Here is a 17,459-nt window from a genome sequence, read left to right on the forward strand (position 1 = left end):
ATTGTATGAGAATGTCAACTGTATTAGCAGTAAACCAGAAAGTAAATGGAAACTATTAGAATAGATAAAATAGTGTTTTATGGTTTCAAGATGAAAAGACTCATACGATTTTCATATGTAATACCATATTTAATAAACTTTAAACATCATCATACAACATAAAAAAATATAATCATTCAGTTTTCTGCAAGGAGAACAAGAACAAACAATGTTCAATAACCACCACATCTCAATTCTAAAATTTTCTTGGTTTCAATAGGCTAAATATTTCTTGCACTTTTAAAAGTTGTGAATTATGGGCTTGTGAGTTGACGTTTTGTATTGACAAAAGAAAGACATGGACTAGATTGAGGTCAAAGGTATGTTTTTCAAACATTTCAAATATTCATTTTATACTTTCAGTTATTTACAAGCTCTAGGTCATTATGTCATTGCTAATAAATTGTTTGGCAATAGTTTTGGATGTGCGATTTGCATTGCCAGTTAAAATTTTATGGTCACTGTTTATGAAAACTCTCTTCTCAAAACCATACTTTAAATTAAATAAAAGTTGAAACTTTAATCAACTTTTCTTGTAATAAACAATCTACTTTCTTTGCTCATTATTGGTGTGTGGGGGAGAAAGCGTACATGCAACCACTCTAAACCATACTTTTAATCTCCAATGCAACTAAACTAAACTTACTCTATAAAGCTTTTGCATCTTCTATTCCTTGTACTTGGAGATTGCTAGACACTTTTTCAGTAAGCTATTCATTTGAACACTTGTATTGTTCTACAACTTGCTTAGATGTCTTTAGTGATTTTGCACTTTCAACATTTATGAGCTTTCACCTACGAGATAAAGTGTCTGCATGACTCTTTGTGAAGATTTGAACTCCTAAAAGATTTTTGAAGCCTTGTTATGGGAAGTAACATTTTCCCTGGAATGACTCCTGCACCATTATCTCCTTTTGCTCTTCTTCTCAAATTGTACAAGATAGAGAAAACAGTATACATGCTGGAGGAAAACTTATGTGGAAAGCAATAAACTTCCACATTTCTACAAGGTGCAAGTCTTGTCCATAGACATTCCAATTGAATAGAAGCAATCCACAACCAATTTTGTAGCACTGGGCAGGAACTACGCTGTTGTGCAGCCCTTGTTTCTAAGGCAAAGATGGCTATCCCTAATGCATTTTAGAAATGGAGTTGTGGAGAAAAATGGGCACCCTGGTGAGACTCTCATCTCAATGCAAACATATGTCATTCTTAGGGGAGGTGTTGGAGAAGTGAGTCCAATTTATTTTTAAGATAAACCATGGTTTTATAATACATGCAATGAAGGGTGTGTTGGGAGAGGAATTTTTTAAATCCGATCATAGGTATAGGGTCAATATAGACATCTCTTCAATGTTCCTGTTATTGTTGTTGGGTATGGGAGAGACTAAGGCGATGGTACAAGCAATGTGTGCGAGGCTAACTTAGAGTAGATTTTAGATTTTTGGGGGAGTTGGAGGACATTTTGGATAATGTGCTGGTGGTTGGTGCTCTTCCTTTACCGAGGGACTTCTACATTATTCATGAGGTAGATAATTTTCTATTAATTTTCTCCTCCTCCCCTTCCCACCTACCTAGAAGTAGGAATGGAGTGGGTAGGAGTTCTCTCTTTTTGAAGTGTATGCTAGATTTGGTCCCACCGGATTGTCTTGGAGGTTGTAGTCAAAGAGGGTGCAGCCCCCTTGGGTACTATTTACTGATGAAATTTTTTTTAGCAGACCGCTGACTAAGTCACTCGACAAGAATGCGACTTGCCGTGAACAGGAGGGAGAGGCTAAACATTTTTTCTATCGTAAGGAAGACGCTTAGAAAGAAGCTCTGCAATTTCTACGAATCTACTTTGTCAAACTTCAATTCTTGAAGAGAGACAATGATCAACAATTCCAAAATATTTTCCACAAAAGTCATCTGCACTGTCCAGTGATTGGAATCCTTGAGAAATATTGGTACTTTGCAAACTTTATTGCGCACTAGGTTTCCACCGAAGTGCCATTCAATTTCCATGATTTTTCCTGGACATTTCATTGTTTTGGGATCGCTTCCACCGTCTTATAACATACTCCTTTAGGTCATCTGCGTGTTATCAGAAACTCCTCGAGCTTTTAGAGTTTGTTTGGGGAAGAGAATTTCTTGACAATCGATTTTGGAAAACTCCCATGGCAAAAGAGTGGCTTATCGATGTTAAAGCTTGCTTTAACAGCCATTGTCTGGTTGATGACCGAACATCTCAGACTGTTTCCATTTATAAAGTCCCCAATTTCCTCGTCCAATTGAAGCAGAGCGCGTATGTTCCACAAATGGTATCACTTGGCCCGCTTCATCATACCAACGCTACACTAGCTGAAATGCCATCTATGCTTTCTCAAAAAGTTCATGCTACACATAAAATGTTTAAAAGGCTGCAAGCTCTTTCAGAAACAAATGTCGAATTTGAACGAGATGTGATAGCACCTATTCTTGCTCTTCTTCCCGCTGTAAGAAAATGCTACCAACAGCAAATCCATTTCGATGATATTTCTCTTGCATGGATGCTGACTTTGGATGCTTGCTTTATTCTTGAAATTCTTAGGGCCTTAAATATTAGCACTAATTCTGGTCAGAGTTTCTTTCATAGAAATATCATTGAATATACTGCATATCCCATAATAAGTGATATTTTGATGCTGGAGAATCAAATTCCCTTCTTCGTGCTGCTCAAGATATTGGAATTGGAGCTTCAAACAGACGAGGAAAATGCATGGCGTGAGCTCTGCGTTTTGTTGGATGCTGCGCGAATAACAAGATTGTTCTACCCGTTTAACGCCACAGAATCTTGGCTGCAACAGGGAATTCCCCGTGGGCAGAAGGTTAAACATCTTCTCGATTTGTTCCGCATGTTGGTTATATATTCTTCCTTTCCGGATAGAAAAACCATCTGGAAATTCAACTGTAGCATGTCTCCTCACAAACAAGAGTATATATTTCCGTCTGCTTCCGAATTGAGGCGCGCTGGGATCAAATTCAGAAAGGTGGAGGGAAAGTTTGAAGAGATCGGAATAAAGAAGAACGTATTTCACCTGCCCAGAATCAGAATCTCCGGTAGCATTGAAACTGTTTTGAGAAATCTGATGGCTTTAGAAATATGTGAGGCAGAAGACACCTGCGTGATATCGAGGTACGTTCTTCTCATGTGTGAACTAATTGATTCTGAAAAAGATGTTATTGTGCTAAAGAAGGCAGGAATTATCAAGAGCTACATGGGGAGCGATAGAGAAGTGGCGGAGCTATTCAACGGACTGAGTAAAGGCATTACAAGGAGCTACGGAGATCCATTTGCTAAAGTGAGAGAAGATGCCCATAAACATTACCACAGCAAACTTAACGTCATAGTTGCTGAATTCGCAAACGACCATTGTTCAAGTCCATGGAGAACTGTTTCTCTTATAGGAGCATGTTTGCTCTTGCTCTTGACTGCTGTTCAGGCCATTTTCTCACTGCATCGCAAAATTTTGGAAGATTGATCTGATGATTGTTTAAATATCTGGCGTAGTCTTTCTACACAAGGTTACCATATTGTTACTCTGTTGTCCAATGTATGTCGCTCCCCAGAATGTTTTCTTTAGGACGATGTTAATAAAATTTAGGAGTTTTTCCGCAGGCAAGCGGGTTTATAGTTTTTCTAATTTCTTTGTGGCCAGAAATTCATGATCCTGGAGTCTTTTCCAGACAAGTAATTTTGTAACTTTATTTTATTTAAGATGTGAATCCTTGTTGAAAATCCTTAAGCGAGGAGCTTTCATCCCTGCTTCCCATCACCTAAAATATGGGACCAGATCATATTTTAAACTTGAAAATGAAAAGAAACATATTATTAAAAATAAAAGAAAAATTAGAAAATACATTAGTTTTACAATTTATTTTTATATTAATTATAAAATAACTTTCTTATTATAAAAAGTATATAATCATATATACACACATATATACATGTATATATATATATGTATATATGTGTATATATATATATATATATATATATATATGTATATATATATATATGTATGTATGTATGTGTATATATGTGTGTATATATATGTGTGTATATATATATGTGTGTATGTAAATATATATATTTATAGATATACATATACATATACATATATACATATATATATATATGTGTATATGACATACATATACATACATATGTATGTATATTTATATGTACATATGTATATGTATATGACATACATATACATACATATGTATGTATATGTATATGTACATATATATATATATATATATATATATATATATATATATATATATAAACACATATTTGTATACATATATATATGTATATATGTATATCAACTCTCGTTATCAATTTTAACATTGTTATCAACTCTTGTTTCCTCAAATCATGTCTTCTTAAAACATTGTATTCTATATAAAAGTATATTATATTTTTTGAATCTATTTTTTGATATGTTTCATGTATCAAAATAGCCTTATAGAAGAAGATAAATAGGTTAATTTGAGATCATTATCTTTGTAGTCCTATCTACCAAACTTAGTTTTAAAAGACACATACTTTGCATTTTCTAGAGGGAATATAGTTTCTATTCTTAAATTTTCAAAGAAGGTAATTCATGTCGTGAAAACATAATTTATCTAAATTTGTTACATGCATACACTCTAACAAGAATTCTACATCATTTGATCTCACAAATTATGGAATTCTTTCTTTGAACATCTTATGGTATGTAGGAAAAGTTTAAATCAAATTTCAAAGGGATATCTTAGTTGGAGTAGAATGAAGCTTCTTAACTAGATCATATTGTTTACCAAAGTGTTGAGTAAGACAAGGTGTATAAGGAAGCACATGTTGAGAAGGTGGTTCAAGAGAAGAACTAGGAATAAATGTTAGAGGGTTAGGTTTCTTATTGTTTCTACTGTTATACACATGAGCAAATGTGTTATTAGGAGCTCATTGTGACAATTGTTGATTAAGTCTACTACTTTGAGTGAGTTGTTTTGCATAGTTGAAGTAGTAAATCGAAGGTCTAAGTGGAATTTAAGCAACTTGACAAACAATCATTAGTGTGGTTTGAGGTAAAGGAACATCAAGATGAAGACACAAATAATATTAAATATTTTAGTTTCATTCTTATAATCATATATATCACGTTGATTAATCATTGACAAAGTGATAGTTTAGAAGATGTAGAGGATGATTCAATCAAGATGAATTCATCAAGGACTTCATCTAACATATCAATATCATCACTATTAAAAGACTCATCAAATGCATGAAAATATTGAAATGGCACAACTAGTATAAAAAACTTTGAAATGACATGCAATTGGTGTAAGCAAACTTTTAAAATGACACGCTATGAAAAATGACCGACTTTTAAATCTAACCTCTAAATAATAAAGTTCAGTTGATATTTTAGTGGTTGTGGCAAAACATTAATGAACTGTTGATGCCATATCTCTATTGTCCTAGTAGAGAGTGATCATTTGCATCAAATGCCATTTCCTAGTTCACATTCCTATTGATGTTAAACCATTCACTCTTCTCTTTCCAATCACCAACCAAACATAAAATTTACCTCTTCAACTCTACAGTGTCTGCCTCCAATCTCCCTTGCCTATAAAATAGGCACAATTTCATAGGATACCAATCTCTTACTTTCATAGCATAGCAGATCTATTGATAAAAACGGCCATGCTCTGCTTGCTTTAATGACATAATCTTCCCCATGGCCTTTGGAGCTTGTTCTCCATGTGTAGGTTGAATTTAAATTCTATGGGCGACCATCCACAGAGAGTTATTACTTACTGCTTACAGACAAGTTTATTAGAATATGCTGCATTTGTAATTATTGTGCCACTTTCTATTTGTTTTTTCCCTACATGACTATAATATATCAGGATCATTTATATTGCAAATATGAAATATTCCGAGCCAAATTTTTTTGGTTTTTCAATTTACAAACTCAAATAAATGCACCCGTTAAGGTTAGAGGTTAAACCAAAACGTGTTGAAGCAACTCTAACTAGAATGTACACCAGGATCCCAATGTGGGCAAGGTGTGAGCATTGGTCAGAGGATCTAAAACAAAATGCTTATGCAGGAACTCTAACCAAGAATGGCGCCGATGATGGCGAGCATATGGTCAGAGGATCTTCTACCTAAATGCTGAAAGGGAACTCGACACCAAGTATGTGCTACCCAATCCAGTGTGGAGTGAGGGGCGACCATATGGCGGAGTAATTACAAATAACAATGCTTGAATGAAATAACTGAATTGCTGAAAGGGACTCAACACCCAGAATGTGCTTTCTAACCCGAACTGGGAAAGTAGCTACCATAGGGCGGAGATGTAACTAATACAATAATTACTGAAAGAAGAATGAGTATTACAATTGGATAAAGCAAGATTATAATTTGTTGTCAGTATTACTGCCAGCTTACACTATGAAAGATGGGATCTTGCAAACAATACAAATCAGCATATAAATAGAGATGTACAATATTAGTGAGTTTCTTTGCTGAGAAGTAAGATTAACGGAAATGGCATTAAACAGATCCAACCTTTTCTCCAAACTTGGACAAATCTTCAATGAAGCATCCACATCGCTTTAAAAGAACTCTCATCACCATCCAATAAAGAAAGTGCAGATTTCTCCAAACTGATGTAACAAACCTGCACCTTTCAACAAATAACCAGCAACATAGGATTCCTTGAAATGCTCGGAACTCACTCTTTTCTCATTCAAACTGCTTGATATCAATTGCAAATCACTAATAGAAGGGAGGCGCTAAAACTAAGAGCATAAGACAAACTTAAAATGCAGATTACATGAAATGCATGAATTCCAAGACACCATAAATGGTACGGCCCAGCACAGGGGCGATTTTGCTTTTTAAAATTCAGATCCTCTTCAAAAAAATCTACAAATTTGCACACAGGGGCGCCTAGCCAAGATGGAAGGAAATAAACAATACCCACAATGATTTTTTTTTTGTCTTTTTGGATTTATGAATAAAACATCAAATTTGCTAAAGCTAAAATGCCAAAAACCAGAAACCTCTAATATGCAAAAACTGAACCTAAATAGACAAATGCAGATTACAATGCACAAATTTCAATGAACTCACAAACTAGACTAAAATCACCACTAGTTGTTGTCTTACAAACAAGAAGCGATGCCCAAGCTAGGAGGCCTTCATTCCTCGAAGCAAACCCAGAGCCAAACCGGCAACATAACAGTACTGTAGACCAAAGATGTGAAATGATGCTCAAAGTCTTCCTTTTATAACTTCCTGTTGGCTTCACAAACCCTAAAATCCACTTCAATATCCAAACCCTAATCCTTTCTCCAAGATGGCATCCTTTTCCTTTCAAGCTTAATATTGATATTTTAATTAAATTCAATACCTTGATAAATGCGCCCACATTAAGCTTGCTTTGACTTTGGAAATTAATAAAATAATCTTTAATGAAGGCGCCACCCTCAAAAAGCCCACTTTTCAAAACAACATAAAGTCAATAGACTAGGCCAAGGGGTCAACGTTCGAATATAATATTAAAACGTGACCTTTTAATTAAATATATCAACTTAACTCTTCAATCATACCCTGAAGCCAATAATGACCAAGTCAAAGATCAGGTCTGAGAAGGGGACATTACAAAATATGATGATGTTTTCTTATTCTATTAGGTTGCTGGTTTTTCTTTAAAGCTAGTAGTTTTAGAAGAGAGTCTGATAATTATTTTCAAAAAGAGGTGAATAGGACCCACTTTTGGCCACATGACAAAGTGAGGTGATGAGAAAGAACATCGTCAGTATTTGTAGTTTCAAATTGAATATATGAAAGCTCATAACTACTAGATTTGATAGTATGAATGAAGATAAAGGTTGTCACTTTAATCCAATTGTTCAAGATCTGAAATTAGCAAACATGGTTGATGCTATTTTTGGCACATTTGAGACAAATGTATTATGGCAGAAGCATTAGAAAAAATGCTTGTGGGAATTGTTGTTTTCTTGTCTATATGCTACAACCTGTATCTTAATTATTATTATTTATTTTATTTATTTATTTATTTATTTTTTTGACTGGACCAAGATATGCGACCTTTCATATATGTGTTCTTTTCATGTTCCTAGCTGGTGGATTATACTTTGCATAACTCATGTATTTTGGTGGGCTCAAGTAATGATTCACCTTATATTGTAATCTCATTTTAGTTGTCTCTTTGTTTATCTTCGTCAATTAAAAGATATATTTATATATTAAGATATATTTATTAATTTGTTGGTATTATTTGACTTTTAATTTTAAGATATTCATTAGTTTGATATATTTTTGATTTGGTTGTGTAAATGTTTTTTCTTTATCAATGTTTAGATCATATTCTATAATCTATGATTACATAAACATAATAAGAGAAGAGAAAAATGATAGATCATGTAGTATGATCTAAAATATTGGTGAAGACAAAAAATTATATAATCAAATCCAAAAATAGATGAAATTAATATCAAAAATTTTATTTTTTTATATTATATTAAGAAAATACAAATAATTTAATAAGTTTAATAAATAATTATTTCATATTTTTATATTATTATCTTGAATAGTTATAATATATTTTTTATATTTTAAATATGAACATTTTTTATTTTTTATATATTAAATGAAAGGAAAATAAAATATGAATTTTCATAATATTATCGTGAAGTCATTATATATATATATATATATATATATATATATATATATATATATATATATATATATATATATATATATGTAAATATTTTTATTATTTTCAAACCAAATTCATTTTTATTATAAAGTAAAGGAAAGTAAAATAAATAATAGGATTGAAGAAAATTTAAAATATTTTAAATTTTTAAGATACTTTTATTTTCTTTTCTTAAATTCAAATTTTCAACATTAAATATTAAGTGGTTATCATAATTTTAATCATTCTTATAATTTTTTTTTTTTGAGTAACTTGATTAATATTTTTTGTAATAATCAATATTGTTTAATATATTAATCAATGGTTCAATCGATTTCTAATGGTAAAAGTTATATTTACAATTTGTAATTTATAACGTGATGAAAGATTATGTTAGGTGTATGAAGAATATTTCATCAACCAACTATATGATGTCAAATTTGATTAAATCACCATAGGGTTTTAAATAGAGAAAAGTAGAGAATAATGTATGTCCATGTGCATGTTTCACATCACATAATTATTTCAACAGGTGGCATACTAGATTAACTTATACGTGCCTACACATTATTCATCAATACTTACAATATTTCATCAAAAATAATCACTTAAGATTCTTTATTGGCCCCATTATAGATTATGTTTAAAATTGAATTGGAATTAGAATCCAAAAAACTTCTACAACAAATATACATATTAAAAGAGTTTTAATTCACTTGGAAAGAGGAGTTGAAAGGAAATGCGAGATATTGAGGACCAAGTACTATTAAATGTATCAAACAAAAAAGAGAGAGGTAAGATGCACTTAAAGAAGTTTATTTTTGTGTCTAGACTTATGTAAAGTCATTGGATTATATTGTAATTTAAAGACTAAGGTATGTCAATATTCTAAGCAATTACAAAAATTAAATGTATTTTTAATTATTAAATATGTAAATTAAATTTAGATCAATATCATAATATTATGTTGATAATTGAATTCATCACGCATTTAAGTGAATTTTGTGACGAGGTTGCATGATTAGATAGTTCTTAATTAGACTCTCCACTTCTAATTGCATCAAATTATATTAAATGCTAGTCATGGATAGGTTTGTGTGTTTGCAACACTATAGGTGATCTATTTTGAGAAATAGATCAAATAATCTTATGTGCTTTATTCACTATAAACGATCCATTCAAGGAAGTGGTTAAAAAAACTATACATATGTTGCATTGTATGTGACTCATTAAAAGGACATATTATTGTGTCACATTTTAAGTGATCTATTCAAGAGAGTGACTCATAGATTCTTGTACATATGTTGCACTATAGGTGATACATCAAGGAGGTGGCTCATATAGAAAAGGAAAAATAATGTCTTAAATATTATGTATGGGAATTTGTAAAAAGGGTAATCTAAATTAAAAAGTAACTTGGTGGGCCTTCCTAACAAAATGTGAAATAGGGGGTTGTTTGATTGACTTATAAATTTATAGTTTTTAATTTAGAAAGAACTGTGGAGGTTCAAGAGGAAAAGAATTTGTTTTTGTTTTTTCGGTGATCTAGTGGTATCCCCAACCTTTGTGGTATGACGTTTGGATTTGTGACTTAGCCTAGCGATCTCAACCGCCCTTTCCCTTGTCTTACTTTTTCACCAGGTTTTGGGGGGGAGGAGGCGAGCTAAGGTGAGACTAGTCCACTGGAAGTAGCGGCCTAGCCTAAATGAATTGACTACCAATAAACCGAAGCAGAGAGAATTGATCTCGGGACCTACATGGGAAGAACCCAAAGCCCTTAACCAACTACGTTGCCCCTTCAAACAAAAATAAAATCAAATTTTACAATCGCATAGCATGTAAAATAGAAATATTAATTAATCAATAAAATGATGTTATACTTATTGAGATTGATAAGTTACTCCATTGATGAGTTTAAGATGGAAGTATACTAGATATAATTGATGACATCATTTTAGTGTTTGTAAGTAGTAGAAAAATAATAAAATCTATCAATTGTGATGGTGCAAAATCTTCTATAGGATATGAAATAGGCCAATCAGTAGGAGTTAAGGAAGATTAATTTTATTACAGGAATCAAATAGATATTGCAAGGTTGAATAAATCTAAAGATTACAAACATGACTTAAAGGAAAGTAATTAATCTTCTTTAAGGATCAAGAGATAGAATTGAATGAAGTGATTGCCAAACATAAAAAGAAGATATAATAAATAGGATTAAAAATTATTAAAAGATTTGATAATTTTAACAAAAAATGTAAATATAAAATAAAGTATTACAAGATAATTGATAAATTTATATTGCTTTAATCTAAACATAATAATTTAAATATTTTTGGAAAAAAATTAAAGATTAGTTTTATGGATGTGAGTATACAATTTCACCATTATAAATATATAAAATTAAAGATATACACTTGAATATTTTATATAGGCCTTAAATGTTTAAAAAAAAAACATGTTTTGATTAGACATGCATGAGCATGGTATGAACCCATAACAAAAATAGCCATCAACAGAAAAAGGGTGAATCTCATAAGATGTGAGATTGAAAAAAATACCTAGATAGGAACTATAAGGCTTTTGACTAGAGCACATAATTGACATAAAGCAAGGGTCTCGATCCTATAAAGGAAACTTCTCTTTCAATGGAAAAGAGAGCGGAGAAGAAGAAGAACCTTTCCTCCTCCGATGGACCATAGCCTTGTTGGAGTATTGTTAACTCCAACTAATACTGACTTAGCACATGCAACTTTTTGTTTGACTGGCTATTGTTCAGTTCTACCTGTTATTTATGAAACAGTGCTAATGCAAGCTATTTGTAATAAGCTAACCTAAGAGAACTATTGTTAGCTCATATGCTTCCTCGGATCTGCCTTCATTTCTTTAGATTTGTCTTTGTTTCCTCCGTAATTTCTTTCTTGAAAGCGGTGGTTAACTTTTTATAAATTCACACATTTGCACAATGGTTAACACAATGAATTAATATAATTTCATTTTTGCAGCTCTGTTTGTCTTCTCTGTTTTCTCTACAAGTTTGTTTTCTTTTTCCAACTAGATCTGTATTATGCTATGCAGAAAATTTAACATGGTATCAGAGCCTGAGAGCTAGGAGGAAGGACAAATTATTTGCAGGCAGATTTATGAAGAATGGAAGCTGACGTAAACCTCTGTTCACGGGCCTTGCCTTCATCTTCTCCTTTGTGACACATCATTTCAATGGACCTGTCTTGTTTCTCCTTTGTCATATTATGAGGGAGTTTTATACTGTTGGTGCTAATACTTCTTGGTTTTGTTTCAAGTTTGATCAATTCACTGTTGGCACCTGTATTTTCGACTAGTAGCTTCTTCTTGCATGGTTGAGTAGTGTCGTTGGGGTCACTCGTGCAGATTCATGTGCTACTTGCATCTTCGAATGTCAGATGTTTTGCTTTTGTTTGCCATCCGATTATTGTTCGAGTAGTGTTATCAGGGGCACTCATGTAGATTCTTGATCATGATCATCATCTTGGCTTTTGAGGAGGTTCTTCATTTAGCACTCTAGCGGTCATAATTCGATAGTTGTTCACACTTTTCTTGTATCTCAAAGGATTTTCTTTTGCACTTCCTATAATTGCATCTTTGTAATTTTGACGGGGGGGGGGTGGGGCGGGGGGGTGTGGTTTGTTCCCACTATTTTTTCCTCTTTCCTCTTTCTTTTCTTTTCCTTTTCTCCTTAGTTGGAATTAAGGGGGGGTGTTGGAGTAATGTTAACTCCAACTAATACTGACTTAGCACATGCAATTTTCTGTTTGACTGGCTATTGTTCAATTCTACCCGTTATTTATGAAATAGTGCTCATGCAAGCTATTTGTAATAAGCTAACCTAAGAGAACTATTGTTAGCGCGTATGCTTCCTTAGATATTGCTTCATTTCTTCAGATCTGTCTTCGTTTCCTCTGTAATTTCTTCCTTGAAAGCGGTGGTTAACTTTGTATAAATTCACACATTTGCACAATGAATTAGTATAATTTCATTTTTGCAGCTCTGTTTTTCTTCTCTGTTTTCTTTGCAAGTTTGTCTTCTTTTTCCAACTAGATTTGTATTCTGCTATGTAGAAAATTTAACAAGCCTAAGCAATACTAACATCATGGGCCCCAAAAATAAGGGAAACGAGCAGTGACTCCACCATTATGGAATCAACAACCACTATAGAAGGAACTATAGGAGGTCCAATTGGAAGACAAGTGTCAGCCACAGGGGAGGGTTATGACGAAGAGGAAGTTGCTAGAACAACATGAGTTAGGCATGTAGCAGGAGCAAGGTGTGTAATAGGAGTATCTGTAATTGTGGCCGTTGAACACAAAGCGAAGAGAACCAAACTAGAAGCAACAGAGTAAGCCATAGCCATATCTGCAAAGTTCAGGGGTGGTAAGAACATTGACTATCATGTGATCATTAATTGCATTCTTCCATCAAGTAGCAAAACCCTTCCAAAGTGCAAAAGAACAATCTAAAAGAAAAAAGAAAAAAAGAAAAGTTATGTCTGATTTTCAATTAATTGAGAAATACAATTAAATATGGATTTTAGTTTGGATGGACCGTAGCAGCCGGCTGACTAGTCAAACCACGAGTATATGACTTGCCGTGAACGAAGGGGGAAGCTTGGAAAGACGCCCTGCCTGCAATTTCTACGAACCTACTTACTTTCTTAGAGTTTCAACAATTAGAAATGGTCAACACATAATAAATTTACCACGAAAACATATTCCATCTGTACCGGCCGCTGATTGAATCTTTGAGAAAATTTCCTACTTTGTATACGTCATTGCTGCGCTGTGCTATCATCCCTGAGTTCTATTCAATTTCTATGATTTTTCCCAGACATTTCAAATGCTACAGCATTTTGGTGTCAATGCCACCGTCTTATAAACTCGTTTGGGTCATCTGAAACCTATTGCAAACACTCGATCGTTTACAGATTGTTTTGGGTAAAGAGAATCTCTTCATATCCAAGTTAGCCAAATTTCCATGGCTCAAGAGTGGCTTGTCGATGTTAAAGCTTGCTTTCATAACCAGGATCTGGTTAATGAACTAACATTTCAGAGTGTTTGCATTTATAAAGTCCCCACTTTCCTTTTCCAACTGAACCAGAGCGCATATGTTCCACAATGTGTGTCACTTGGCCCAATTCATCACACCAACGCTGCACTTGCTGAAAAGCCTTCCATGCTTTCTAAGAAAGTGCACGCTACGCACAAAATGTTTCAAAGGCTGCAGGCTGTTTCTCCAACTAAAGTCGAATTTGAAGGAGATGTGATAGGACGTATTCTTGATCTCCTTCCCACTGTAAGAAAATGCTACCAAAAGCAAATTCATTTGGATGATATTTCTCTTGCATGGATGCTCACTTTGGATGCTTGCTTTATTTTAGAAATCCTTAGGGCTTTGAATGGTAGCACAAATTCTTATCACGGGTTTTTCCATCGAAATACTATTGAATATACTGCATATCCCATAATAAGTGACATGTTGATGCTGGAGAACCAAATTCCCTTCTTTGTGCTGCTCAAGATATTGGAATTGGAGCTTCAAACAGATGAAGAAAACGCATGCCGTGAGCTCTGCGTTTTGCTGAATGGTGCGCGTATAACAAGATTGTTCTACCCTTTTAACGAGACGGCTTCTTGGCTACCACAGGGAATTCCCCATGGGCAGAAGGTTAAACATCTTTTGGATTTGTTCCGTATGTTGGTCATATATTCATCCTTTCCGGATAGAAAAACCGTGTGGAAGTTCAATTGTAGCATGTCTCCTCACAAACAAGAGTATATAATCCCCTCTGCTTCTGAATTAAGGCGTGCTGGTATCAAATTCAGAAAGGTGGATGGAAAGTTCGAGGAGATCGGAATTAAGAACAATATATTTCATCTGCCCAGAATCAGAATCTCCAGGAGCATCGAAACTGTCTTACGAAATCTAATGGCTTTAGAAATATGCGAGGCAGAAGACACCTGTGTGATATCAAGGTACGTTCTTCTCATGTGTGAGTTGATTGATAGTGAAAAGGATGTCTCCGTGCTCAAGAAGGCCGGAATTATCAAAAGTTACATGGGGAGCGACAGAGAAGTGGCGCTTCTATTTAACGGACTTAGTAAAGGGATCACTAGAAGCTACGGAGATCCTTTTGCTAAAGTGAGAGAAGATGCACATAAACATTACCACAGCAAAATCAAGGTGATAGTCGCTGAATTTGCAAACAGCCATTGTTCAAGCCCATGGAGAACTATGTCTCTTATAGGAGCATGCTTGATTTTGCTCTTGGCTGCTGTGCAAACTATTTTCTCACTGCATCACAAACTTTTAGTAAATTAATCTTCTGATTGTTTAAAGTAGGTAGCTGAAAGATAATCAAATGTAAATAGTATTTACAGCTCCCATATTAAGTAGGTAAAATGATTTTGATGATAAAAAATTCTAAAAGAAATCGTGAATCATGCTGCAAGGAAACTACCTCTTGTAAAATAAGCTGAGGTTCCTAGTTTCCTATTCTCCTGTCAACGCCTCTGGTTTGAATGTCGTACTTCTTTATCTTTTTCTGTAGTGCATTTCTCTTTCAATCCTTCAACAGTCAAAATACGTAATTTATCTCCCTTTGTTCACATCAAGCCATTTGTGCCGGTTGATTAGTCAAAGGCAGCTGATTTTTGTTAGCTTGTGTAATGACAAATGTATGAGTGATACCATTTTGTTGAATAATTGAAGTTTTTTTTTAAGAATTTGTTCTTAATTTTTGGTTTATATAATTTTCTTTATTTAGATTTGTAATTTGTGGGAATGATTCAAAGTGATTATATTTTTAAAAGTAATTTTTAAAATTTTAAAATTAAAATATATATTTAAAGTTAATTTAATTTGAACATGTCAATTTAAGATTTAAAACATTTTACCTATTATTTTTAGATTTTTATTTAAATATTAATTTCAATTCATTTTAATGTATCTAAAATTGGTTAGAACATCATTGCTACATTACTTATATACATAATCATTAAGCATATGTACAACAACTAAGCCAATTAGATAGAGGTAGCCAACCTTAAATGGAGGAGATTAGATGCCTTGAGGAGCTAAAGTCCTATGATGCTATAGAAGAGATCACAAATTGAGGGTAGGATTTGAAACTAGAAGTTATGATAGTAGAAATAGAAATATGAGAGAAGGACCATTTACAACATATTTTTCTAAGTGAAATGTTTATATAGTATTTACAAGATTTGTTTTCTTATATTAAAAATAGTTAAAATGACATTAAAGATAAAAAATCCTAAAAAGAAATCGTGCTACAAGGAAACTACCTCTTTCCTACCAGGAAACTACCTCTTGTAAGCTGAGGTTCCTAGTTTGCGATTCTCCTGTCAACGCTCCTCCAATTTGAATGTCACACTTCTTATCTTTTTCTATAGTGCATTTTTCTTTCTTATAGTTCAATCCATAGTTTTTTTAATTTGAATGTTGCTTTAAATCACATTTTTTCTACAGTCAAAATACATAAATTATCTCCCTTCTTTCACGTCAAGCCATTTGTGCCGGTTGATTAGTCAAAGGCTGCTAATGTTTCTTAGCTTGTGTAATGACAAACATATGAGTAATACCATTTTGTTGAATAATTGATTTTTTAAAGAAATTAGTCTTAATTTTTAGTTTATATATTTTTCTTTATGTTTAGATAGTAAATTAATAATGCATTTTTCTTTGAAAATAAATACAATGAACAAGGAATCTACCTGCTCAAATTAGCAGTCATGAGATCTCTATGTGTGTTGTTTCTCATTTCATAGAATCAGAGCATTTAGCAAATATTGGGTTATGGATTTATAGTTGTTGACAATAGGTTGTAATATTTAAAGCTTGTTTTAATGTAGAATAATTGAATCATATGGATTGTGAGGTTTTTAATGAGTTTTTTCAGTTTCAGTTGTAAGAGGTTTGTTGTAAGATTGGGTTGTGATTACTTGGATTGGAGTGTTTCTAGATAAGAGCTACTATTGTTTGATGCAATAATAGTCATTACTAGTATAAGTAATTATAGTTATTACTAGTTTAAATAATTATAGTTATTACTAATATAGATAACTATCATGAATGTGAATGCAATTAAATTTTAACTACAAAATCAGAAAAGTGGGGAACTATTGATTTATGATGAATTTGAATGCAATTAAATTTTAACTACAAAATCAGAAAAGTGGGGAACTATTGATTTAAGAAGAAACTATATTATGCTTATTGACACAATCAAAAGAAAAATAGTCTCAGCATTGTTGTTTATTTCTATAATTGTTCATGTCCTACTCTGAACAATCAAAGATAACCACTCCCATGGTGTAATGAAAATATGTTCAGGATAAAAGCAACTAAAGTAATTCTCAAATTTAAGTGTTGAAGTCTATTACGAATTCATTTTTCACCTACAGTTCATTGCACAGCAGTGGAAAGACATCACGCCGTGATGTGAAGTTTCAGCTACGTACATCATTTGTTCCTTTATAATAATTTTCATGGCAATGAAGACGCCTAGAAACATGCCTTGAAATTTCGTAGGTAGCTCAAATAAATTATTTGAACGTCTATTTTAAAAGAGAGAATTCCAAAAATATTAAATTAGAAGGATAAGGACTTTAAATTGGTCAAAGA

General features: G+C 32.9%; 2 protein-coding genes across 2 annotated transcripts; both read left to right on the forward strand.

Annotated features, from left to right (window-relative positions):
* The first annotated feature begins 2,166 nt into the window (after positions 1-2,166).
* On the forward strand, positions 2,167-3,696 carry LOC131054602 (putative UPF0481 protein At3g02645). Its single transcript, XM_057989145.1, has one exon. It carries the CDS (start codon positions 2,196-2,198, stop codon positions 3,537-3,539), a length of 1,344 nt encoding a protein of 447 aa, XP_057845128.1. The 5' UTR covers positions 2,167-2,195; the 3' UTR covers positions 3,540-3,696.
* Positions 3,697-13,793: 10,097 nt separating this feature from the next.
* LOC131054597 (putative UPF0481 protein At3g02645) lies at positions 13,794-15,338 on the forward strand. The gene has a single exon (XM_057989139.2). It carries the CDS (start codon positions 13,794-13,796, stop codon positions 15,135-15,137), a length of 1,344 nt encoding a protein of 447 aa, XP_057845122.2. The 3' UTR covers positions 15,138-15,338.
* The last annotated feature ends 2,121 nt before the right edge of the window (positions 15,339-17,459 follow it).

The sequence above is a fragment of the Cryptomeria japonica genome, chromosome 7 (assembly GCF_030272615.1).
Source record: "Cryptomeria japonica chromosome 7, Sugi_1.0, whole genome shotgun sequence".
Classification (NCBI taxonomy): Eukaryota; Viridiplantae; Streptophyta; class Pinopsida; order Cupressales; family Cupressaceae; genus Cryptomeria; species Cryptomeria japonica.